Below are 25,325 nucleotides of genomic sequence, written 5' to 3'. Positions count from 1 at the left end.
CTAACAAAACGCTCCATTAAAACACAATTAATTGTTAATTTTAATAAGAATACCAGTAATAATAATAAGAAAGGACGAAACAAGGTTCCCTCTGTCGAACTTGTACTGTTTTCATTGAGATTTATAACGAACCGCTCCTCTCTCTCCTCTATAATGCAGTCTAATTTCCACATTTGAGTTTCCACTTTTTCTACGACATGGAGGACGCACTTGTTCGAATCCTCTGCAGTCACTGTTCTTACTGCTTCTTCTAGCAGTACTTTAACTTCCGGCATTTTTTATGTTTTGTTTTTCACTGCAACACAGCCTTTGATTCTGGCCCACACTAACTCGATGGTGTTTAATTCACAGTGGTACGGAGGAATTATGAGAACTGTTTTCCCTGCTTTATTCGCCATTTCATCTATTGCGTATTCGTTGTGCGCTGTTCTGTGATTTTTAACTATATCTAAAAGTTCTTTCTTCAACATACCGTCTTCGAAATGGATGTTTTTAGATTTTAGCCACTCTGGTATTTCGTGCTTATTGGAATTCGCATTGGGAACTTTTTCTTTTCTCCGAGAATTGTACGGCGCGTTATCAAGAACAATAACTGCATTTTCCTGAAGCCGAGGAAGAACATCTAGAAACCACTTCTCGAAGGTTTCGGCGCACATCTCCTCATGATAATCTCCACTTTTCTTGGATTCGAAAGTCCACAAACATCCTTCAACGAACCCTGCGTTGCTGCCAATATGTGCGATAATCAGACGTTTCCCTTTACCTGATGGGCCCTTGCTTCCGGTGGATAACCCGGACAGAAACGCTCGTTTTGAGGAATTTATAGTGTCATCTACCCAGACGTAACTTCGGGTATGTCCTGCGTTCACCCACGTCTCGTCCAAATAGTAAATGGGTCTGCCTTCATCTCTCAACTGGTTAATGGTTCGAAGATAACGCCGCCTCCATAAGAAGATGTCATCCCTGTCTATTAGCATGCTATCGCGCGCACGCCGGACATATATGAAATTCATTTCTCTCAATAACTTATAAAATGTAGTTCTCCGAAAATTGGCCAGATCTGCATCTTCGTTCACGACTGTAACCGCTTTGTCAATTGATGGCAATTCGTTACGAAAAAAAATTCGTGTACTTTCCTTCGTATCGCATTTCTATCGAAGTCATCAACATTTTCAGAAAGTTTGTCGTAATTTTCCTTTCTTGGTAGACTTCAAAGAGTGTGTGGCCTTGTACTCACTTATCACACGATACACTGAAGAACGTCCAACACCTGTAGCTGCAGCTGTTTTCGAAACAATATCACTCATCGACTGCTCTGGATGTAAAAGTTCCGTTTTATACACATTAAGCACCATGTGCTTCTCAGAATTTAATGATTTCTTTTTTGCTCGCTTCTTTGGTGGATTCAAAACTGACACGTCGACCTCGCTCGCTGAATCCGTGGATGACATAATAAGGACAGCCGTATGTGATGCTAATGAAATAAGTGAATATATAAAATAAGAAACCATGTGATGCTATTGGATGCGCACATAAACAGTGAATGCTCAGCGTGACTACAAGCACATATACTTACTCTAATAATCAACAACTAGTCTTTCAAGCGTCTTTACAGATGAACTTAAGATATCCTGAAATACCTGCTGTACAACACCCACTAACGAGCTCACACCTGCAACTGAGGCGGCCACACTGACTGAGCGCCGCGCCTGCGAACCGCACAATGTATCGCTCATAAAGGACAAACGGTTGCACCCATCACATTCGAACAAACTACAAAATTAAATTCATACCTTTCTGAAACTTTTCTCGCTTACACCCCCACAAAAGAATTTAAAGGGAAAAAGTTTGTCGCTTACTATATTTCGGATGATGATTTGGTAAAAGTTCTATATCAGATGTGAGATTTTAATTCATTGCTTCACTATTACTGACTCTATTGGGCAGAAAATTTGCAGACGTCATCAACATATAGCACTGAAGGCAATTATAAAATTATTTTGGTGTGCGTCACACAGTTTAGGAGATATGGCGTGATAAATATAGAATAACGCGAAAAAACAACTTTTCCTGAAAGCTTAAATATTTCTCTTTTTGAGTGACAATAAATTTTAATGTAATGTAAATAAAGGTGTCGGAAGGTAGTTCTCGGATCACTTTATCATGTTCAGGTGCCAAATTATAAAAAACACGACTTTCATTTTTTAATTTCTGACGCCCCTGCCTTGTACGCCCCTCGACGGCAGCGCTGTGGTCACGCGCCTTGCCGTGTTTACAGTACGTCTCTTGTTTCGGTGAATGGAGTATAGGTTGATTTGCATAATTTTTATGTAAAATGCAGTACATTAATTTAAGGGGGTCAGTGACAAAGAAGAATGGCATTCAAAAGCGTGTGAAATGCTAAAAGTGTACGAGAAAATGGTGGGGGGACATAACTACTTACTTAATTTGGTGTCAAAGGCGGCAAAATAGTTTAAGGAAATGGGGGTGACATGGAAAATCACTTAACAGAACATTAGGTTAAGTGTCGACAAATGGCTGAACATTAGGTTAAGACACCGAGAGTACAATGTCGCACATTAGGTTATGCAACATCTTTGACCCATGTAATTGCTTCTTACAAGACCTACATGTTTCCAAACAGCAGAGAATGTTGAGCAAGAGAAATCTAACACATGTAAACTGATTTTTTTTATAAATAAACAATATACCCTTGAATTTCATATTATGACATCCTTCCTTTCCACTAAAGAGCCACCAATTTCCATCTGTTCCATACACTGCCTTGAATCCCCTAAATTGTTTAAATATACAATATTTCACACATTGTCTATATTGGTTAAACGATATTCCATACACAGCAATCGATTTCCAGACAAATTCTTTAACTAAATAAATAAACTATATTCCATACACTGCTATAAATAATGAAATAATACTCTATACATTGTCTAAAGTGTTTAAACAATATTCCACACACAGCAACTGAATTCCCTCCAAATTACCGATCAACTACATCTACATCTACATTTATACTCCGCAAGCCACCCAACGGTGTGTGGCGGAGGGCACTGAGTCTTTTTCCTGCCAATTTCTGGGATGGAGGGTGGGAGGGAGGGGGTTTACCAGAGAGGGAGAGGTTAATTAATTGATCAATTTAATGAAGTAGTCAATCAAATTTATAAGAGTGAGAGGGGCTATTCCAGTAACTCAGACGTGAAAGTGTACGTGTAGCAGTGAGCGTGGGGAGTTTTCTTGATGGGGGAGGGGGTGGAGGCAGCGGAACAATAGTTTAAGGACGTGTCAATCAAAAGGAAGGATCCTTTTAGCAGAACAATAGGCTAAGGACCTGTCAACTAAAGGAGAACAATAGGTTAATGACCTGTCAATCAAAGGAGAACAATAGGTTTGCCCCTGAGTGCATACCCGCCCCTAATGTAGGCAACCTGCACTAAAAAAATGCACGGGTGTCCTTGTTGCCCTACTATTCGAGCTCTCTGTTTCTGTTAGCGCAGAGCGTCTCCAACCGGTGTGTAAAGTATATGTATGCATCTCAGTACGCGTTGGACCAGCGTGGTACATCAGGAACGTGCGCATTGTGCTGCAGTGTCATGTCATGTCACACGTGCTATACACATCTCAATTTGCGCTTAGCCTAACTCAAACAATAATGAAACGCGACATTTCCGTGCACGAGCAGACTGAAATAGTGGACCTTTGCTTGCGGTTGACAGTCCAGATAATCGCGAATCTGTAAACTGAGGTCCGGACAATTGAGTCTTCACTGTATCATAAAATGCGACAGAGGGCCGTGGGCGGTACGATTACTTGATTCGGGCCATGTGCTGCCAGCAGGTCGCAGTTTTACGACCACTGGTTTAGAGGGTAAGGTCGGGAACAGAGAGAACATTCCGAACTGGCCCCGAGTCATCCGGTGCTACCGATTGCTTTGCTCCTAGAGAAGTACCAAATTATACGGTGTATAGAAATTATCGAGGTGCATATAAACTTGTGTACAACATATTTGCTTTGAAAAAAAAAACTGAGGCAGAGGGCTTGGCCTAATACTGCCTATTTTTAGCGTATCAGCTAGCACCGACACTACGGCCTCAGCTGCCAACATTCGCACGTCATTTACTACACCAACAATGAGAAGGCGGAAGTTTGTCGATGATACTGAGCTACCTGTGTTGCGCATGTGCAAAGGGCACTTTTCTCTTACCACACCTCTTGGTTCTTTGATGCTAGTAACTCATAGCTGAACCATAGTAAGCATTCAGTCTCTGTATGTCCATCTTCTCAGAGATGGCTACGGGACTCGGTTGTTGGCTACAGGATGTCAAACACCTTTCAGCAGTCTAATTTCCAAACTTATTTTATTTGGCTTCCAACTTCGGCGATTTACTACGCCATCTTCAGGCCCCTGAGTGATGTGTAGGAAGATTCCACCTCGGTTCTGGTCAAATTAAGGGCCAGCATTCAAATACTGGTAGCTGTAAATTTCTTCTTGCTGTAGCGATCACTCCAACCATCAACCACCGGCAGTTGATGGTCGACGTGATAGAGTGATACACTCTTATGAGCGCGCAACAGTGCCGTCCTCACTTATGTGAAACTTTATGAACATACTCTATTTTACCATTTTTTGCTGTGACGTCACATGTGCTGGACAGCTGTTGAATTCGTTTAACAATACTTTATAAAGTCTTAGACTTCAGATATTTATTTTAAAGAGTATTGGTGCCAATATTTGTTGTAAAAGTAACTTATTAGTGGATTTTCATTCATCTCAATCTTTCTTTTTGTGTTACTGATTCGAGTGGTCTTTTATTCGTGAGTGTGATTTCGTCCTTCATAGAAGTCTCAGCAGTGCCGATTCTAAAGCTAAGTACTAGACATGTTGTTTGTGTACTGTATTCGAATATTAAATTTAGTATGAGGGTTGGAACTTTAATGGCGGCAACTACACTCCTGGAAATGGAAAAAAGAACACATTGACACCGGTGTGTCAGACCCACCATACTTGCTCCGGACACTGCGAGAGGGCTGTACAAGCAATGATCACACGCACGGCACAGCGGACACACCAGGAACCGCGATGTTGGCCGTCGAATGGCGCTAGCTGAGCAGCATTTGTGCACCGCCGCCGTCAGTGTCAGCCAGTTTGCCGTGGCATACGGAGCTCCATCGCAGTCTTTAACACTGGTAGCATGCCGCGACAGCGTGGACGTGAACCGTACATGCAGTTGACGGACTTTGAGCGAGGGCGTATAGCGGGCATGCGGGAGGCCGGGTGGACGTACCGCCGAATTGCTCAACACGTGGGGCGTGAGGTCTCCACAGTACATCGATGTTGTCGCCAGTGGTCGGCGGAAGGTGCACGTGCCCGTCGACCTGGGACCGGACCGCAGCGACGCACGGATGCACGCCAAGACCGTAGTATCCTACGCAGTGCCGTAGGGGACCGCACCGCCACTTCCCAGCAAATTAGGGACACTGTTGCTCCTGGGGTATCGGCGAGGACCATTCGCAACCGTCTCCATGAAGCTGGGCTACGGTCCCGCACTCCGTTAGGCCGTCTTCCGCTCACGCCACAACATCGTGCAGCCCGCCTCCAGTGGTGTCGCGACAGGCGTGAATGGAGGGACGAATGGAGACGTGCCGTCTTCAGCGATGAGAGTCGCTTCTGCCTTGGTGCCAATGATGGTCGTATGCGTGTTTGGCGCCATGCAGGTGAGCGCCACAATCAGGACTGCATACGACCGAGGCACACAGGGCTAACACCCGGCATCATGGTGTGGGGAGCGATCTCCTACACTGGCCGTACACCACTGGTGATCGTCGAGGGGACACTGAATAGTGCACGGTACATCCAAACCGTCATCGAACCCATCGTTCTACCATTCCTAGACCGGCAAGGGAACTTGTTGTTCCAACAGGACAATGCACGTCCGCATGTATCCCGTGCCACCCAACGTGCTCTAGAAGGTGTAAGTCAACTACACTGGCCAGCAAGATCTCCGGATCTGTCCCCCATTGAGCATGTTTGGGACTGGATGAAGCGTCGTCTCACGCGGTCTGCACGTCCAGCACGAACGCTGGTCCAACTGAGGCGCCAGGTGGAAATGGCATGGCAAGCCGTTCCACAGGACTACATCCAGCATCTCTACGATCGTCTCCATGGGAGAATAGCAGCCTGCATTGCTGCGAAAGGTGGATATACACTGTACTAGTGCCGACATTGTGCATGCTCTGTTGCCTGTGTCTATGTGCCTGTGGTTCTGTCAGTGTGATCATGTGATGTATCTGACCCCAGGAATGTGTCAATAAAGTTTCCCCTTCCTGGGAGAATGAATTCACGGTGTTCTTATTTCAATTTCCAGGAGTGTATTTATTTACAGCTCGTACAAAATAGATACGTGTTTCAAAGTTTTACTGACCTCCAGAGTACTCACCAGCAAACTCGTTGCCAGCGATGTGGAAGTCGTAGGATACTCTTAGCAGGGACAGTTGTGCTGACAGTTCTAGCGGCGCGGTCTATTGCCCGACGAATTTGTAGCAGTTTGGAAGCGAATGCCGTGAAGTGTTTCCTTCGCTTTAGAAATCGAGTTGGACTTACGAGGGCTTAAGTCAGGGGAGTGCAGTAGTTGGTATAGCACTTAGCAGCCCCATCAGTCAAACAAATAAGTAAAAATGTGTGCCAGACCGAGACTCGAAATCGGGACGTTTGCCTTTCGCGGGCAAGTGTTCTACCAACTGAGCTACGCAAGCACGACTCACGACCCACCTTCACGGCTTCAGTTCTGCCAGTATCTCGTCTCCTACCTTCCAAACTTCACAGAAGCTCTTCTGCAAACCTTGCAGAACTAGCACTCCTGAAAGAAAGGATATTGCGGAGACATGGCTGAGCCGCAGACTGGGGGATGTTTCCAGAATGAGTATTTCGCTCTGCAGCGGAGTGTGCGCTGATTTGAAACTTCCTGGAAGATTAAAACTGTGTGCCAGACCGAGACTCGAACTCGGGACCTTTGCCTTTTGCAGGCAAGTGCTCTACCAACTGAAGCTGTGAAGGCACCAAGAAAACTTAATTTACAATGACACATTTATGAGGCAGTAATACTGGATTGTCTTCCAAAGCTCTGCACCACAGCTGGGCCAGCAGAGCAGTGCCTCGTTAGCAGCAGAAAGCCAGGGTGTGTTTCTCTCTCAGTACCGCATGGCCACTGAAGTGTCAGGTGGCAGCCAATACATCATGAGGTGGCCAATGACCATGGCCTCTGGCTCTAAGTGTCAATCTCCAAAGTGCTCTCGTTGAGGTCGAAGATTTGCACTTGGGAGTCTCAGACCAGGTCCACCTGAAGTACTCACTGACTCACAGGGGTCGGCTCTCAGCTCTCGTTTGGGAGACAGGAGCTGGCAGCCACAGGATTGGGATGAGCAGCAGAGGTGCCCACCCATTCTAAGGCGGATGATGGACAGATGGACAGCATCCAGGTCACACAGGTCAAGCCTCCAGCAGGCCTGCTGGGTGATGGCAGCCTCTGTGCGCTATCAATATTGTCCCGGAAATTAGCAGTGGAGCTGGCTGCAACAGTGTCCTTCCAGCTGGACTCGTAGTTCCACAGATATTCAGAGACAACTAGGCATTCTGACCTCCATAGAATCCCCTCCCACTGGATAGCTACAAGTGACACAAGAGCAAAGGCGATGCACTAGGCAGTCAGCAATCGGCACTCAACAATCAGACACTTGTTAAGAAGGCTGGGGTATTTATGTTGGTGCTTCCCATGTGCTCAATGGCGGTGCGGATGGCTAGGATATCATGTGTCCTGGTTTTCCCTCGCTGTCAGTAATCCTAGTCACATCAGACTTTCACAACTTCTCCTTTACCAGGCTCTTTTCTGCTGGCTTTGCACCTGAATGCTTATTAACACATTATACCTAGCCTTCCTTATGAAACTCTCTTTGTCACTAATATCTCAGTATCTCTCGGCCCCCATGATATGATTGTGCTTCGCTTGCAGACCTGGCCATTCGATCATTTCCCCTTGCTGCGATAGCTTCTGTGTTTGCAGCAACTCGATCAGCATTTCACCTAAGTTGGCAGTCTACTGGTCGTTGACACAGGCGGTTCAGCTTCCAAGAGTTACCAAAGCAGAACTTGGACGAATTTTTAGTATCTTCTGGGAATACTACCTTGGGACATAACAAAACAAAGATATTAGTGTTACAAAATAAAAGAATAAGACACAATGTTCGAACAAAAACGAGTAATTTTCCTCACTGAAAGCAACTTACGTTAATTCTTGCATCGTAACAGATAATGGCAAGGAGGAGGAAATGTAAAGAAGGGAAAGCAAACGAAGCATGTCAGACATAAAAAGGATATTACTTTACAAAGATGACTTAGTTATTGAACTGATCACTTCAAACTTTATCCAATGTGACTGTATGTTTCATATATATGAGTCTTTTCTTCATCACAAATAACACACTCGTAGTCAGACTATTATATTTACGCTAAGAAAATAGTTTTACTCTAACAAGGAAAACTATAAAAAATATTAATATGTCAAGTCATGCAAAAAGACTGTACATCACTAAGAATGTTGTTATTATGACTATACGTTCAAAGATTATTTTCTTTCCATATTTTATGGTTAAAGTAGAGGGACATTTTTGTTAAACTGTTCCTGTTGAAAATTCATTTTCTGTTAAATTCTAACTTTAGTCCTGTTAGCATCTCATTATTTGTTTCCTGTAGGGTTCAATAGAGACACATGAGAGTTGACAGTATGTTGGTAGCATTGTGTCTCCCTGACTGAGTAGCAGACAGTATAGCTTTGCAGTTCAGCATAACAAAAAGGGGTTTCTGTCTCCATCTGTACACTTCACGCACACGTCGTAAATGTTCTTTCAATTCCCATTGCACATTGTATAGCTGTCTCCCTTATGAAGGAGATATGGCATGATTGTAGGTCTGTTGACAGAATTGTGCTGGACTGCAGTGAGGACTGCTACCGGTAGTAATCCGCTTGGTTAATGATAATGAGTATTTGAATCTTTTTTCGTTTTGCCAAGATACTTTTTATTTATCACAACACTATCCTTCCGGAATATGTACCACTGGTATTCACAATCACTTCGAGTAATAATCATACCCTACTGATGTAAAATAAATCCATACTATTTGCAGCACACTCTAGACCTGTGGGTGAGTACGTCATTCTCCATACAACTTCACCCTTAAACGGTCCCCACCTCTTTGTGTGAGGCCATTCTGGAGTCTCTGTCCTTGAATACTAGCCAATCAGAGGCTAGAAAAGGCAATGTCTACTTATTAACTCGTGCTGTAGACAGCCAATGAGAGACAAGAAACATATTCCCCAGTCATTTCACGTGTTCAGCTATGGACCCAGTACACGATAACGTTGCAGTGAATGGCGCGCCACTGGATTAATCCAATACTGGACAACGTTACAGTTATCACGTATCTCCTTATTTGGTTGGAACGACTGTCTCCCAATAAACTAACATCTCATTTCAGATGTGGCATATCTCAGCATAGGGTCAATCAGCAAAAATATAACATCATTACACACTGAAATAATTGCATCAGCCATCTTGTAATGGTCTTTTGGGAAAGACGGACTGTGCTCGTCCCAGATTTTCTCAAAGAAGTAGAAGCTGCTTCAGAATTAAAATACAGACGTCCGAGTGGAGACACATTTGTGTGAAGTCAGGATAGCTGTTGGGAACCTGTGAGGTGTCAACAACGCCAGCAAAACATTGTCACATTATCAGAGTTCAGTTATTTATTCACAATGTTTACAATTCGTTGTTCATCTTGTAATGGTTCTTTATTTACGTGACCATTACGGCACTCCAACCCCCGTTCTCGATACCAGTAATATAGTACTACTTTTCTGCGAAGTAACAGACATATTTTTGTGACAATATTCACATTTGGTTTTATTAATGTATTGGTACTCCGATGTATCGATATATTACAGTGATATGGTTCTTGTGTGTATTCATTTCTGTGAGACTGTCATAATCTTTGACTTACTTGTAAACGTTTTGGCGCGAATGGGCACAGAGCAGTCTTTGTTTCACTTTGCAGAAGTTAAGTTGTTATTTCGCTTTGTAAAAGAACTGTCAAGTCTTGTGTTTGGTTAAAGTGGAAATTAAATATATGAAGATTGATACAAAACTGTTTTCTTGATGATGTGACAATTAAGAAGTATATCTGAATTTACAAGAAGTTTAATAAAAATGTGGATCGTGAACACCAAGTCAAAAATTATTTCTACCATACCATTGCTCTGATCTGGGATTGTTTGATAATTAAGAATTTCCTCAAAAACGCATTTGTTAGGTCTTCAAATACTGCTAAAATACAGATCTGGACCTTCTAGCAGTCAAAGTGGAATCACCCTAGAATCAACAAGATGAGTCATAACAACTTCGACGAAATCTACGTGGGAATCCATTCAACATAAGTGTCAAAATTAATGACTTTTTTACAGTGACTTCATTATTTGCATTCTGACGATACCTTCCACAGTCAATAACTTTGTTGTTGCCTGAACATATGCTGCGTGAGCAACATTATTAATCTGATTTCTAACCTACTTTGCAAGCGGTGGTATTGTTAGAATCTGCAGCAGCAGCAGTTGTTGCTAATTCAGCCGTGTGCTGGATTCTAGTTGACTGCCGTCGAGTCGCCTTAGTGTTTACACGGCCAGGAAGAGATGCCAGTGACCCTGGCGGCGCAGTGGCTCCCTGGGAGGGGCGGCGGCTGCCCAGAGTGAAGTGGTTCTCACGCCGGCTGCAGAGTGTACTCGGTCCCACCCCGAATTCTACAGTGACCCTTGATGACCCATCTGCGATGTACCTGGTGTCAGTAGTCACGTGGTCGTTTATCACCTCCCTACCCCTGGTAGGTTTCAGCACCTGAAGGCACCTGAATGTTGAACACGTACGTGGACCCCAAAAGGCTCTGTTGCTGGCTTCTGCGTTGAAGTCCAGTATTGGCGGCACTCTGTGATGTGTTATCAGAAGGCAGTAAGTTTCTCCTTCAGTAGATGGTAGGCAGCGAGCAGCATGAAGTTCATCCGGTGAAGGCCATCATCTTGAGTACATCTTCAGCTAGTTCGTAGACTGTGGTGGAGCATCTAGGACATAGGTTGACTGCAGTACTGTAATGACTGAATCGAGTGCTATTACTGTGAATGTCATCGATCCCAATGGTCAACTCACGACAAGAACTGGAGAGCTGAAGTATTTAAAGAGAACTAGTATGAGCCTATGATGGGAAGTTCAGGTCGTACCTGTAATGGCCGAAAGTTTCCTCATTCTTCTACTTTCACTGAACAGGCTGTTATCTCCTATGTCAGACTCCCCCTGTGTGGCCTTATCAAATACAATACTGACCATTAAAATTACTACACCAAGACGAAATGCAGATGATAAACGGGTATTCATTGGACAAATATATTATACTAGAAGTGACATGTGATTACATTTTCACGCAATTTGGGTGGATAGATCCTGAGAAATCAGTACTCAGAACACCCACCTCTGGCAGTAATAACGGCCTTGATACGACTGGGCATTGAGTCAAACACAGCTTGGACGGCGTGTACAGGTACAGCTGCCCATGCAGCTTCAACACGATACCACAGTTCATCAACAGTAGTGACTGGCGTATTGTGGCGAGCCAGTTGCTCGGCCACCATTGACCAGACGTTTTCAGTTGGTGGGAGGTCTGGAGAATGTGCTGGCCAGGACAGCAGTCGAACATTTTCTGTATCCAGAAAGGCCCGTACAGGACCTGCAACATGCGGTCGTGCATTATCCTGCTGAAATGTAAGGTTTCGCAGGGATCGAATGAAGGGTAGAGCCACGAGTAACACATCTGAAATGTAACGTCCACTGTTCAAAGTGCCGTCAATGCGAACAAGAGGTGACCGAGACGTGTAACCAATGGCACCCCATACCATCATGCCGGGTGATACGCCAGTATGGAAATGACAAATACACGCTTCCAATGTGCGTTCACCGCGATGTCGTCAAACACGGATGCGACCATCATGATGCTGCAAACAGAACCTGGATTCATCCGGATGACGTTTTGCCATTCGTGTACCCAGGTTCGTCGTTGAGTACACCATCACAGGCACTCCTGTCTGTGATGCAGCGTCAAGGGTAACCGCAGTCATGGTCTCCGAGCTGATAGTCCATGCTGCTGCAAACGTCGTCGAACTGTTCGTCCAGATGGTTGTTGTCTTGCAAACGTCCCCATCTGTTGGGATCTGTTGGGATCCAGCATGGCGTTCCGTATTACCCTCCTGAACCCACAGATTCCACATTCTGCTAACAGTCATTGGATGTCGAACAACTCAAGCAGCAATGTCGCGATACGATAAACCACAATCGCTATAGGCTACAATCCGACCTTTATTAAAGTCGGAAACGTGATGGTATGCATTTCTCCTCCTTACACGAGGCATCACAACCAAGTTTCACCAAGTAACGCCGATCAACTGCTGTTTGTGTATGAGAAATCGGTTGGAAACTTTCCTCATGTCAGCACGTTGTAGGTGTCGCCACCGGCGCCAACCTTGTGTGAATGCTCTGAAAAGCTAATCATTTGCATATCACAGCATCTTCTTCCTGTCGGTTAAATTTCGCGTCTATAGCACGTCATTTTCGTGGTGTAGCAATTTTAATGGCCAGTAGTGTAGATACAGTTTCTTGCAACATACCCAAAAGTTAACGAATACGCTTCTCTTATTTCCTTTCGTTTTAAGTTCTCTTATCTGGTGAATGCTTATTCCATATTCAGCAGACAGTGCCTTCGGCCTGACCCGCTTGCGTCATAATAGCTTGCTTCCTGCTTCCGTCTCTGTTTTCCGGCGTGACTTGAACTTGCCTCAGGAAATGTGAACGAGCTTTAACTTTTTTCTGATTTCCACCCCTTACTATTCTGGGATGTGCCTACCTCATAAGTTGTATTACATAAATGTACTAAAGACAAGATATTTACAAAGCTCAACAAGCTGGTGCCGACTGCTTTGGGTGCTCTGGGTGGATCAATGGCTAGATGGAGACGTAGCAATAAGCTGTGTAGTTACGGCTGAAAAGTATTATGTGATGGTAGGGTAGAAATGAGTCAATATTCAATGTTGATGTATACACAGGGGCAACATTGTTGCTGATCGGGGTACTTAGGAGAGGGTAAATGTGTGTAAGCAATAGTTAGGTGCTTATTTTTGTCATAAACATTAATTCTATCCGAAAGTTTGACGAAATGATTCAATACATTGAAGATTCATTACTTCAGAAACAGAGTCCGTAGGCTAACTGATTGCTGCTCGTAAATGTTCGTAAGATTCAGTTTGCTTGTAAAACAGAGAATACAAAACGCACAAACTGTGAATAACTACCGTTTCTGTGAATGTTAGGTGACTGTCCGTGAGCCCTCCACGCTCCCTGTTTTGTGGAGATCTCAGCTCTGCTGCTGTTGCGGTGGACAGCTTTGCTCCCGCAGTTCGTTTTAATTAAATAATTAAATCTGAGCTGAGCGCACAAACGCGTCAAAGCGACGATCCGGCTTAATCCGGTGTACGTCACCACCTGCGCCAGCACACGCACTCCCTGTGGACAGACACGCAGTCTGCCGCCATTTTATTTCCATTTTGCAGCGCACTTTAGATTCAATTATCCGCCGCCAGAATGCGGGCTAGCGCATCTCGACCAGCGCGTCTCCGTTTCTCCAGTGGATAGCACGGCGGGCATTTCGCAGCTGATGATACGGACCGGCCGGCGCGTTTCGGCCATCTTGCTTTAATTACGTTTAGAGCCAATGGAGCCCCTAGGTGCGGCAAGCATACAGCATGGCTCCAGCCGCTAAATCGGCGGACCGTTGCAGCGCCACGAAACGTGCAGGCTAATTTTACTTCGTGGTTGATCTCGCTAAAACCGCAGTACGGTCCCCTCCGTTTTCATTTGCCGAGACGGGGAACAGCTGCGTTACCAAGTGGCTACTGGCTCGGCATGCAGCCGCGGCTTTGCAACATGAGTCGAATTAAATAGCACTTTTTATTTCAGGAGTTTGTTCGCCGTTTCACATTCACGTTCGGTAATTATTTGTCATGTACCCTTATTTTCCTTCATAGTTTCGTCATTGCTGGCACTTGAATTTGAATAATAGTGGAGGACAGCAGTTTGCTTTTTTTGTAACTTTTGACCACTGAATCCAAAAATAGCTGCAGTTTTTGTGTTAACGTGCCACAGCAATGCCTCTGCGACGTGGTTACCGTCGTCGCTGGCGGCGCAGTGTACCTGTGTATCGCGGTTTGAAGGCGATTGATATTGACTTGGCTGGGCAGTTTAATCAACAGCAATTGATTGGAGGTCCAAATGTTTTTCGTGGACTCCATCTGAACTTTACCTGTGATGTACAAGCAGTGTTTGGAGGTAGTACCTGGTTGACACTTGCTGTTGTATGGGGCAATCACGCAGATTATGGTGGCCTAGAAGCATTTCCAGATGCTAACATTTTGGCTTGGAAGACATGGAGTATAGCTGAGACTACAGGACTCTTGGCTAAACAGCCTTATGGTACTCTTGTTCCAAGCATGCCATTTGTTTTGACTACGAGAAGGAAGAAGAAGTTAAATGTTGATGAGTACCCCTTTATATGGGCGAAAGTCGGCAATGGTAAGGAAAGGACAGAACACACTTTATTGTCTATAATAAATCATACAATCACCGTTTATCTTTATTTTACAATTGCCATTGCCAGCGACGACGGTAACCACGTCGCAGAGGCATTGCTGTGGCACGTTAACACAAGTGAACGTAGCAAGCCAACGCCCAGCGAGACACCCAGAGCTACGCGATATCCTATCTTTGTCTCAAAAGTAATACAAAATGCTCGTATTAAGGAAATTAAAGGGAAACGCAACAAATATACTCTTATTACAATGAAATGACAACCCTTAACGCTTACAGGCGTTGACATATGTCAACGGGGACAGATGAAAATGTGTGCCCCGCCCGGGACACGAACTCGGGATCTCCTGCTTACATGGCAGACGCTCTATTCAGCTCTTTTTTTTTTTTTTTTTTTTTTTTTAAAAATCTCATTTTGTTCGTTTCATCTACTCGGTGCGGACGTCGCAAGACACCCCTTTCAGTTCGTCGATGATCCATTAACTCAGTTTGTTTATTATAGAGGGCAGCTAACACTCTTTTTTTTTCTTTTTAAATCTCATTTTGTTCGCTTTTGTTCGTTGTATCTGCTCTGAGCGGACGTCGTAAGACATCCGTTTAAGTTCGTTGTTGATCGATTAACTCAGTTTTTTTGTTGCAGAGGGCGACTAACCCTCTGACCGAACACGCTGAGTTACCGTGCCGGCAATCCATGTGAGCCATCGAGAACACAGAGGATAGTGCGACTGCAGGGACTTATCTATGACATGCCTCCCGCGAGACCCACATTCTCAACGTAATGTCCCGCACTACATTCGTAGTGCCCCCGCCCATTATTACTGGTCAAATGGCCGGTGAGTCTTAACTATACATATATAGGAAGATGGTGTCTGTTCTTTCGGACATGTCCGAAAGAACAGATACCATCTTCGTATATATAAATAAACTGTTCACAAAGAATAGATTTCTTCGTACGGAGGCTATATATATTTACTGCATGTTAAATTGTGTTCTTACAAACAGTAGCTTCTTAACCAAACGATAAATACACGTATTAAAAATTTTCGCTGATAGCTTCTTTTGGAGTATTTAAACTGTGGACATTTTCGCTTATTGATCAACTATAGTCATCATCTGTACATCACATCTGCCTTGATACCGTGCCTCCGTGACCATACCTTGGTGGAAGCGTTCATGCTGCTCATCACTGACAGCACCAAGATTTTCCAGGAAGCCAGCAAGACAGATATGTAGCTAAGCAAAAAAGAAAAAATACTATTTGCTTCTCTTTTGCAACCACTCATTCTGAAGCTCTCCAAGACTTGCTGGAAATTGGTGTAATTCTGTCCTCGTGTATTTCCAAGACAGTATTTGACAATGTTTCTCAATGCCCACCAAGCATTCTTTTCAAGTTCTGTCATTGTTCCGATGAAATGTCAATCTGTAACGAGCAGCCGAATCTGTGGACCATCAAACGTCATATGACAGGCTAGGAAATGCCGAAATGAGATACTCGAAACAATCTCCTTCACTTGCCAAAGCTTTAACGATTTGCTTCGTGAGAAAGAGGAAGAAATATAATATTATTTCTGATGTAGAATGTTTGTTTCACCAGGTTTCAGGTTATATCTTGGCGGACAGTTCGACTGCACCCAGTACTTCTCGCGTTTTCTGCTGTCCTACGCACACAAATAACAAAAGGCATTTCCGTGTTGCTGTCCAAGGAGGAAGCAGACCATTTTAAGGTCAATACAGCTGATTCATTGTTGCAAGTGATACTGCAACAAATGAGTTACTCACTTTATATTTTCATATTCCTCACCAAAACGAACTAAATGGCCTATTGGGACTGCATCACAAATTGTGGAGGAGAACACCCTTCAAGCTCTGCTTTGAGCTATCGATAAACAATCTCCATTCGTATGAAGCTCTCTTAGAATGAAATGATAATTAAATCAAGACCCTAAGCTGTCGACAGGCGTAGATATACATGAACGGGGACAGTTGAAAATGTGTGCCCCGACCGGGACTCGAACCCGGGATCTCCCGGGCAGACGCTGTATCCATTTGAGCCACCGAGGGCACAGAGGATAGTGCGACTGCAGGGATTTATCTCTTGCACGCTCCCCGTGAGACCCACATTCCCAACTTAATGTCCACATACTCGCGGCATACAATCTTACCGAGTCCCGTAAGATTTTGGGCAATGCGTGTACATCCAGCACAGAAGAAGAAGGTAAATTGCCGGTTAGACTTAACTATATGAAGATGGTATGTGTTCTTTCGGACATGTCTTTGAAAACTGGCACTCGGATTTGAGCTGAATGAGGCACTGGGCGTACAGCTGATGGTACACAATCACATTCTGGTTTACATTTGGTTTTGTTGTTGTATAGTGACATTTTCACAATACAAAAGTAACAATCATTTATGTGATTTCGGGATTCTCGGCAAATAATAGGTATACCAAATGGAAGTTTATCACGTGCTCCCTTCGTCCTCATTCGCCATCCCCCTACACACTGCTTGCACACTTTGTGAGGGGCCACGATTTATCTTGATCACCACTTTTCGCTTTAAAATAGTCAAAATTGGCTTGCCTGACAAATCAACTGATGTGAGATCTTAGTTTCTCCCGGCATGTGCAATGTTCAAGTAACTTATAGGAATGCGGCCGGGCGAAGCCGTCGACAAGCGCTGATGTTTCGACAAGAGCACAGTCTGCCATTTTCAAGGCAAAACTGCAGCAAGAAAGCTCTCTGCAAGTCAATTTAAAAGACCTGTTCTTGGAGAAACTCCGTAAACATAGCACGCACGCACACACACAAACACACACACACAAACACACACACACACACACACACACACACACACACACACTCTGTAAACACTAGCGCCATTACAAACCAACGATGACCGACGCCATAAGTAAGCGACAGTGAAATTAATGATCAACGGGTGAGGTAGCATGAATCTGTCCCTCTGTCTTTTAACACGTGAGACAGCAGGATACCATGCATAATTAAGACAAAAATCGCTATCTCTATTTATAAGTTATAAAGGATGGTTGTTTTCGTTTAAATTATGCATAGAATCCTGCTGTCTCATTTGTCAAAAACTTCACCCGTTTTGATAATTAATTTCACTATTACTTACTTTTGACGTCGGTCATGTTTTGTTTGTGATATATATATATATATATATATATATATGTGTGTGTGTGTGTGTGTGTGTGTGTGTGTGTGTGTGTGTGTGTGCGGACGTGTGTGTGTTATGTTTATGGAGTTTCTCTGAAAACTGGGTTTTTAAATTCATTTGCACACCGCTTACTTGTTGCAATTTTGCCTTGAAAATGGAAGAGTGTGCTCCTGTCGAAATATCGGCGATTGTCAATCACGTCACTCGGTTGTATTCCCGTAAGTTGTTTGAACAAATGGACTAACGGTTGCGCCTTGACTGGAAACGGTAAAACTGCCACACATATAATAAAATGATTGGGGGCTGTTTAATCACAACTCGAACTACCAGAGGCAGATATAAGGAAAGGCTTCAGTTCATATCTAAATAAAAACTAAACCCTGATAGCCTTGTATACACACAAGAACTCGGACTCCATGTCAGAATGTGCTTCACTATAACAGAGCGACACACGTCTCACTACCCAATCTTAAACGTGACTCAGTTGGTCTAGAGTCTAGACAGTATGAAGCTGTCGCTGGTCTGCTACGGAGTCATTCGTCCCTCCCCTCGCCGGCCGAAGAAGGTTTATGTTAGCCAATGGGAGAGCAATAGTGCTTGCTGTGCTCCAAGCCCGATCTCGCGGATGGTGGTCTCATTTACGTAAGAAGCAGACAAAAAACATGACGTGGTAGAAAAAATTAACTACGGTTTTGAAATCTGTGTGCTTAATTGAACTCCAACACAGCTAAAAGTCGAACTCAACAGAAATTATGTTACAAATTCTTCTCCAGTGTAATTCAAACACAAAAAGAAATTTGAACTAAATTTCTAACAGAACTGATTGATGCACAGGTTAAGAATGTCAGCAAACAATATAAAATGTTAGCGAACTCTCCGCGACTTCCATAAGAAATCCTTGCAGTACGGCTTGCATGGTACTGTGCTTTATAGCAAAGGTTCCTTTCACAGCGTTTTGAAAATGTCACTTAAATCAAGAACCCTAGTAGCTGTAACGAAAACTATTAGTAATACATACACAATAAGTACAGTTCGGAACACCTCGGATGTCTGTTTCAATTCTTCTCTTACGAACTCATAGATTTCTATCAACATGTGATTCTATATATGCTTTCGTCCGTGGTCCGTGCGTCTTCTTTATTGTCTTCATACACATCACACTAACGACCTTCGCTACAGTCTGTGAAGTTCGGTGTTGTGGAAACAATAAATTTCAGCGCTCGATTCAGAACCAGATAAAACTTAGTGACAAACTGACAAACTGTTTAAGAAGCAGTGAAGTAAAATGCGTACATTCATTGCACGCACATGAACTCCGCGTGCGGAACTCTTACTTGCATTTAAGATCAATTTTGCTTTCTATATTTGAGTAGAAAGCTCATCACAGATATAATTTTCACTATCTCACTTCATTTCCTGTAATAAAGCTCTCAGTTATAGACTAACTTGCATCTCTGCAAAAAGTGAGACTGCCCAGTGTGATCAGCAATCTGGCCGTAAAACGCTGCGGGTGAAACCATCTATAATCATAGGCTGGAAGGTGTCCCTATATCTAGCACGAGACTGGTTTTGGCTATCTCCCCGTGCCCTGTCTGGCTAATGCCGTAATTGCCCCTTAAAATTTATAGCTCAAAATCCTGTCTAATATGCGCATCAAACTGAAGAGGAAGAGTTCGATGTACAGACACCTACCATTTACCAATATTTTGATGTCAAGCAAATTTTCTTTATCCAATTGTCAGTTCCTATTTTTGGCGGTGTATTAGTATACGTGTTAAAAGTTGTTGCATATTTCTTCGTTTATTTTATCCCCACAGTTTCGACTACTTTAATCTGTTGTCCAGAGGATTTCTGCAGGTAATGTATTACAATAATGCCCGCCAACAGAACGAAAATGCATGTATTTCAACGTTTACGTTAATTACATGTTAAAATGTCCATATAACTACAAATATTGCAAATCATACAACTCAGTTCCTCGCAAACCTCTTGTTTTAATGTTTCTCACAGATAAAAGTCTAGACTTGTTAAGACTGGCGAGCTTGTAGGCTATTTTGTGTTGGCTGCTTCTAAAATACGGAAGAGAGCTTTTAAATTTGTGAGGAGGTCTCTGATGTCTTTTCCCATGATTAAAATATAATCTGAGTAATTAACGGTTCCTGGTTCTAACTGAGTTAGTCACCCCAGGCACCGCTGGAAAAAGCTGGCACGCTGGATATGCCAAAACGTAGGGGGTTATGTTGAAACAGGCCAAATGGTGTTTGATCACCAGGATGTCTCTGGATTCGTCGTCCAGTAGTAACTGCATGTATATCTCCCGGAGGTCTCTCTTCAAGAAAATGGTACCTCCTGACAATTTTGATATATCTTCCGTCTGGGACAATGGGATAAGTGTCAGCCACTGATTGGGTGCTCACTGTCGACTTGAAATCGCCGCAAACCCTTGAACAATCGACAGATTTTTCTACCAGAATAATCAGGATAGCCAATAAACTATTTTCAATCAGTGCCAGCTCCCTCCGCTTTTGGGTGGAGTTCTACCCACAGTTTGTCCCGTAAGGGAAAAGGCTAATTTCGTTATTTACAAAATTTGGGAATTGCCGACAACTTCAATGTGATGCGTGCTTCCTAACACAAGTAGTTTGTCCAGAAAATATCTTGACATACTTTGAAAAGAGGTTATTGAGGCCTGCGCTGGGAAAATAAGGTCGAGTCTGCTTGATAGAGTGGCACACTTCTATGCCTATTGCGTTGAGAAGGTGCAAACCTAAAATATTAGGGTGTCCCTTGGCGGCAACGACCAGTATATGAGCACCAGGGAAGGCTCGTGAGATTTGATGGTTGAGTAAAACTGTCCTTTCATATCAGTGTTATCGTTATTGTAACTCTACGAAGCTCTTAAGCTACTTTGTAAAAAATTGGTGCGACTGCCTGTAAGTATTCAAATTAATCATCGTTGTAGAGTATTCCGTTTCGATTTGGAACGTGACTGCAGTGTTGTTATTTAGCACTGCCAACGTGAACAACTGATCCGAAATACGAAATAGGTAACACTTCCTGTAAATGTAATACATCCGGACCTGAGCATTGTCCATCAACTTTGAAATCCGAGTCCATGCTCCAAAGGCACATACTATACACATTAATGTGGAGTTAACAGATTTTTGCTTTGTGAGCTTATTTACCACAAAAGGAAAATAGCACTGATGCCGTTGGTGAACAGTAAAACAATTAGTACAGGATTGCAATATTTCGGGATGCCAAATTTGTCTGGCACAGCTGTGGGTCCAGTACAGTGGGGGTTGGGGGGTTGGGGGGGGGGGTGATTGGATTTTGTGAGGGGGGGGGGGCTGGGTGGAAAACACCTGTGAAGGATCTTACAGGGCTGCTGGGTAGCACACTGCTTGTTCAAATACTCGAATGAGCGGAAGGCAAGCCAACAATGAGGGTTCGTTGAGTTTTGCGAGACCAATTGGGAGACCCTCATCTGTTACATGGAGTAATATTATATCTCGCACCAAAGAATTAGCAGATGTTTGCCTACAGTTGAAACTCTTGAACTGGAAACTGGGGGAAGCGAACCTAGACTACGTTGCAATGGCAGAACACTTAGAAGATGCAATAGATATGCTAATGGAACTATCTACATTCCTCTTTCCTGTGCTCATCTGGAGCACTGGTGGGTGGTTTGGGATTCTTACCAGACGGTATTGATGGGGAACACCGAAAAAGTTCAAAGAGAGGCAACTCATTTCCTACTATCACGAAACAGGGGAGGGAATGTCACCGATTTGACACTCGAGTTGGGGTGGTAATCAAAAGTGATTTTCGTTGCGGCGAGATCTTTTCAAGAAATTTCGATCATCAACTGTCCCCTCCGTATGCGAAAATAATTTGCTGGCGCACACTTACTCCGAGAGAAATGATCGTCGTAATAGAGACAAATCAGAGCTCGCACGAAAAGATTTAAATGTTCGTTTTTGTGCACGCTGTTCGGGAGTTGAACGGTAGAGAAATAGTCTGAAGGTAGTACGATGAACTCTTGTCAAGCATTTAAGTCTGAATTGCACAGAAGTCATGTAGTTATCAGAAGCGTGTTGAAATAAGGAACACAAAAGACAGTACGTTTAAAATCCGGTCGTGCATTTGATTTCAGAAAAACAGAGCAAGAAGGAAATTATGGCATATGATTTACTGTAAAGTAGAAAACAATTTTTTACGAGTGTAGAAGGCATCTTAGAGCCTTGTTTAAAAAGTCAACAAACGATATTCAATGGAAATAATTCAATGTAAACATAAACGTGCTCACATTCTGATGACAGGTAGGAGATCTCTGCAAAGAGCAACAGAAATTGGTAAGTGACAGCAAATACCGTTGTTGTGTTTGTTGTTTTTGGAGTCATCCATCTGAAGACAGGTTTAAGGCAGCTCTCGACGAGGGTCACGAGGGTCTGCCCTATGCAAGTGTAGCTACTGTAACGTCAACTAAATTAAAGGGCCCCCCTTTTTTTTTTTCGAGACCCTGTTATTTTCTCCCACTGCGACCCAGGAATTCGAAATTTGGCTCGAAGATGACGATAACTTTATAATGGGGCTAAAGTGTGGCACCCTGCGACATCCCCCTCGGGCTCAGTGACGCTTGAAGCAATGTGTGTTTGGGCAACACTTCATACTGAAGCAGGACAACGCTCGGCCTCACATAACTCACTCGAAATCCTGTTAATTCAGTGGGTATCCCAGTGATGGAGTGGTCTGCCAACAGCCGTGACTTAAACCCAACTGAACATGTGTGGGATTTTATGGGTCGATAGCTAAAGCACATACGAGGTGCATTCAAGTTCTACGGCCTCCGATTTTTTTTCTAATTAACTACTCACCCGAAATCGATGAAACTGGCGTTACTTCTCGACGTAATCGCCCTGCAGACGTACACATTTTTCACAACGCTGACGCCATGATTCCATGGCAGCGGCGAAGGCTTCTTTAGGAGTCTGTTTTGACCACTGGAAAATCGCTGAGGCAATAGCAGCACGGCTGGTGAATGTGCGGCCACGGAGAGTGTCTTTCATTGTTGGAAAAAGCCAAAAGTCACTAGGAGCCAGGTCAGGTGAGTAGGGAGCATGAGGAATCACTTCAAAGTTGTTATCACGAAGAAACTGTTGCGTAACGTTAGCTCGATGTGCGGGTGCGTTGTCTTGGTGAAACAGCACACGCGCAGCCCTTCCCGGACGTTTTTGTTGCAGTGCAGGAAGGAATTTGTTCTTCAAAACATTTTCGTAGGATGCACCTGTTACCGTAGTGCCCTTTGGAACGCAATGGGTAAGGATTACGCCCTCGCTGTCCCAGAACATGGACACCATCATTTTTTCAGCACGGCGGTTACCCGAAATTTTTTTGGTAGCGGTGAATCTGTGTGCTTCCATTGAGCTGACTGGCGCTTTGTTTCTGGATTGAAAAATGGCATCCACGTCTCATCCATTGTCACAACCGACGAAAAGAAAGTCCCATTCATGCTGTCGTTGCGCGTCAACATTGCTTGGCAACATGCCACACGGGCAGCCATGTGGTCGTCCGTCAGCATTCGTGGCACCCACCTGGATGACACTTTTCGCATTTTCAGGTCGTCATGAAGGATTGTGTGCACAGAACCCACAGAAATGCCAACTCTGGAGGCGATCTGTTCAACAGTCATTCGGCAATCCCCCAAAACAATTCTCTCCACTTTATCGATCATGTCGTCAGACCGGCTTGTGCGAGCCCAAGGTTGTTTCGGTTTGTTGTCACACGATGTTCTGCCTTCATTAAACTGCCGCACCCACGAATGTACTTTCGACACATCAATAACCCCATCATTACATGTCTCCTTCAACTGTCGATGAATTTCAATTGGTTTCACACCACGCAAATTCAGAAAACAAATGATTGCACGTTGTTCAAGTAAGGAAAACGTCGCCATTTTAAGTATTTAAAACAGTTATCATTCTCGCCGCTGGCGGTAAAATTCCATCTGCCGTACGGTGCTGCCATCTCTGGGACGTATTGACAATGAAAGTGGCCTCATTTTAAAACAATGCGCATGTTTCTATCTCTTTCCAGTCCGGAGAAATAAAAATCGGAGGCCTTAGAACTTGAATGCACCTCGTAAATCCGAGACAGGAACAGTTGAGGAATTGTTCGATGTGTTACAAAACAACCGGATAATATCCCACACGCGTACATCAATTCCTTGACTGGCAGATGTAGTCACTGATGCTAGACTGTCATTAGTGCGAGAGGTGGTGCTACCTGTTACTGAAAATTAATTCAAATCATCAAAAACTCATTAAAACACGTATTTTTCTTTAACCTGAAAATTATTTAGCCTTGTATGAAAACAAAACAGCTGAGTGACGCTGTGCTGCTGTGATAGTGTTTGCTGGCTGCATTTGAAATCTTAGGGGTGTAGAAGGGGTGCCTATCCCGCTGACACCTAGGAATTGTGAATGAATTTTCAGTACAGGAACATTTTTAGTGCCCAACAAAAGTGTGCGGGTGGCACCGAGTGTGTTGCCAAACGGAAGGTCTTACAGGGACTCTTTGCCGTTTTTATCTTGTGTGTGTCAATGTTGCTCCTCCCTCTCACTTTGACTCCCTCTGTGTGCACCCTACAGAATGACGCAATACTGGAGGGACGCCAAAGCAGAGACACCCATTTTTGCTTCAGATCACGTTCAAATTTCGTCGAATGGTTTTGAACGGTCCCTAATGGTTCCTCAGGGGGCAAAAACTGCGGTCATGTTACACTTCAAAGGGGTGACATTATGTTCAGTGAGGTTGCAGAGCCGCCCGAAGTGGCCGTGCGGTTATAGGCGCTACAGTCTGGAACCGCGTGACCGCTACGGTCGCAGGTTTGAATCCTGCCTCGGGCATGGATGTGTGTGTTGTCCTTAGGTTAGTTAGGTTTAAGTAGTTCTAAGTTCTAGGGGACTTATGACCTCAGCAGTTGAGTCCCATAGTGCTCAGAGCCATTTGAACCATTTTTGAGGTTGCAGACCCGCGATGTCCTTACAGAAGGAATAAATAGTCTTGAGTGTGTCAGTAGTGTCATAAGTTGTGGAAAGCGTCGTTCTGTCGCACAGCAAGCTGTAGTTTTGGTGACCGCGAAATGTGTGAAAATTAGCCCTCCAATTAACGTCCGGATAACACCTTCTGAGGTCTTTTTGGAGGTAGATTATGAGCAGCAGTGTGTCCTAAATGTCTCTCTCGCTCAGACATAAGAAAACCGCTTGATTTCAATGCGGTTCTGACATCTGTCGCAAAGACATCAAGACAAAGTCTGAGATGTGGGTTAGAGGAGGTGCGACGACCTTCCTATGGCGTGAAACGCCGGCTGTGGAGTTCGACAGAACTGTGGGGAAATGTGGTGC

At 43.9% G+C, this 25,325-nt stretch overlaps 1 protein-coding gene across 1 annotated transcript; it reads right to left on the bottom strand.

Annotated features, from left to right (window-relative positions):
• Window positions 1–278: 278 nt before the first annotated feature.
• LOC126092808 (uncharacterized) lies at window positions 279–5,281 on the bottom strand. The gene is made up of 4 exons (XM_049908537.1): window positions 5,169–5,281; window positions 1,641–1,773; window positions 1,238–1,517; window positions 279–1,087 (listed from the first exon to the last, which is right to left on the bottom strand). Exons 1-4 carry the CDS (start codon window positions 5,279–5,281, stop codon window positions 279–281), a joined length of 1,335 nt encoding a protein of 444 aa, XP_049764494.1.
• Window positions 5,282–25,325: the final 20,044 nt, after the last annotated feature.

The sequence above is a fragment of the Schistocerca cancellata genome, chromosome 7, assembly GCF_023864275.1.
Source record: "Schistocerca cancellata isolate TAMUIC-IGC-003103 chromosome 7, iqSchCanc2.1, whole genome shotgun sequence".
NCBI classification, from domain to species: Eukaryota; Metazoa; Arthropoda; class Insecta; order Orthoptera; family Acrididae; genus Schistocerca; species Schistocerca cancellata.
The sequence above is the reverse complement of the archived record's forward strand: the minus strand, read 5'-3'. Positions and strand labels throughout refer to the sequence as shown.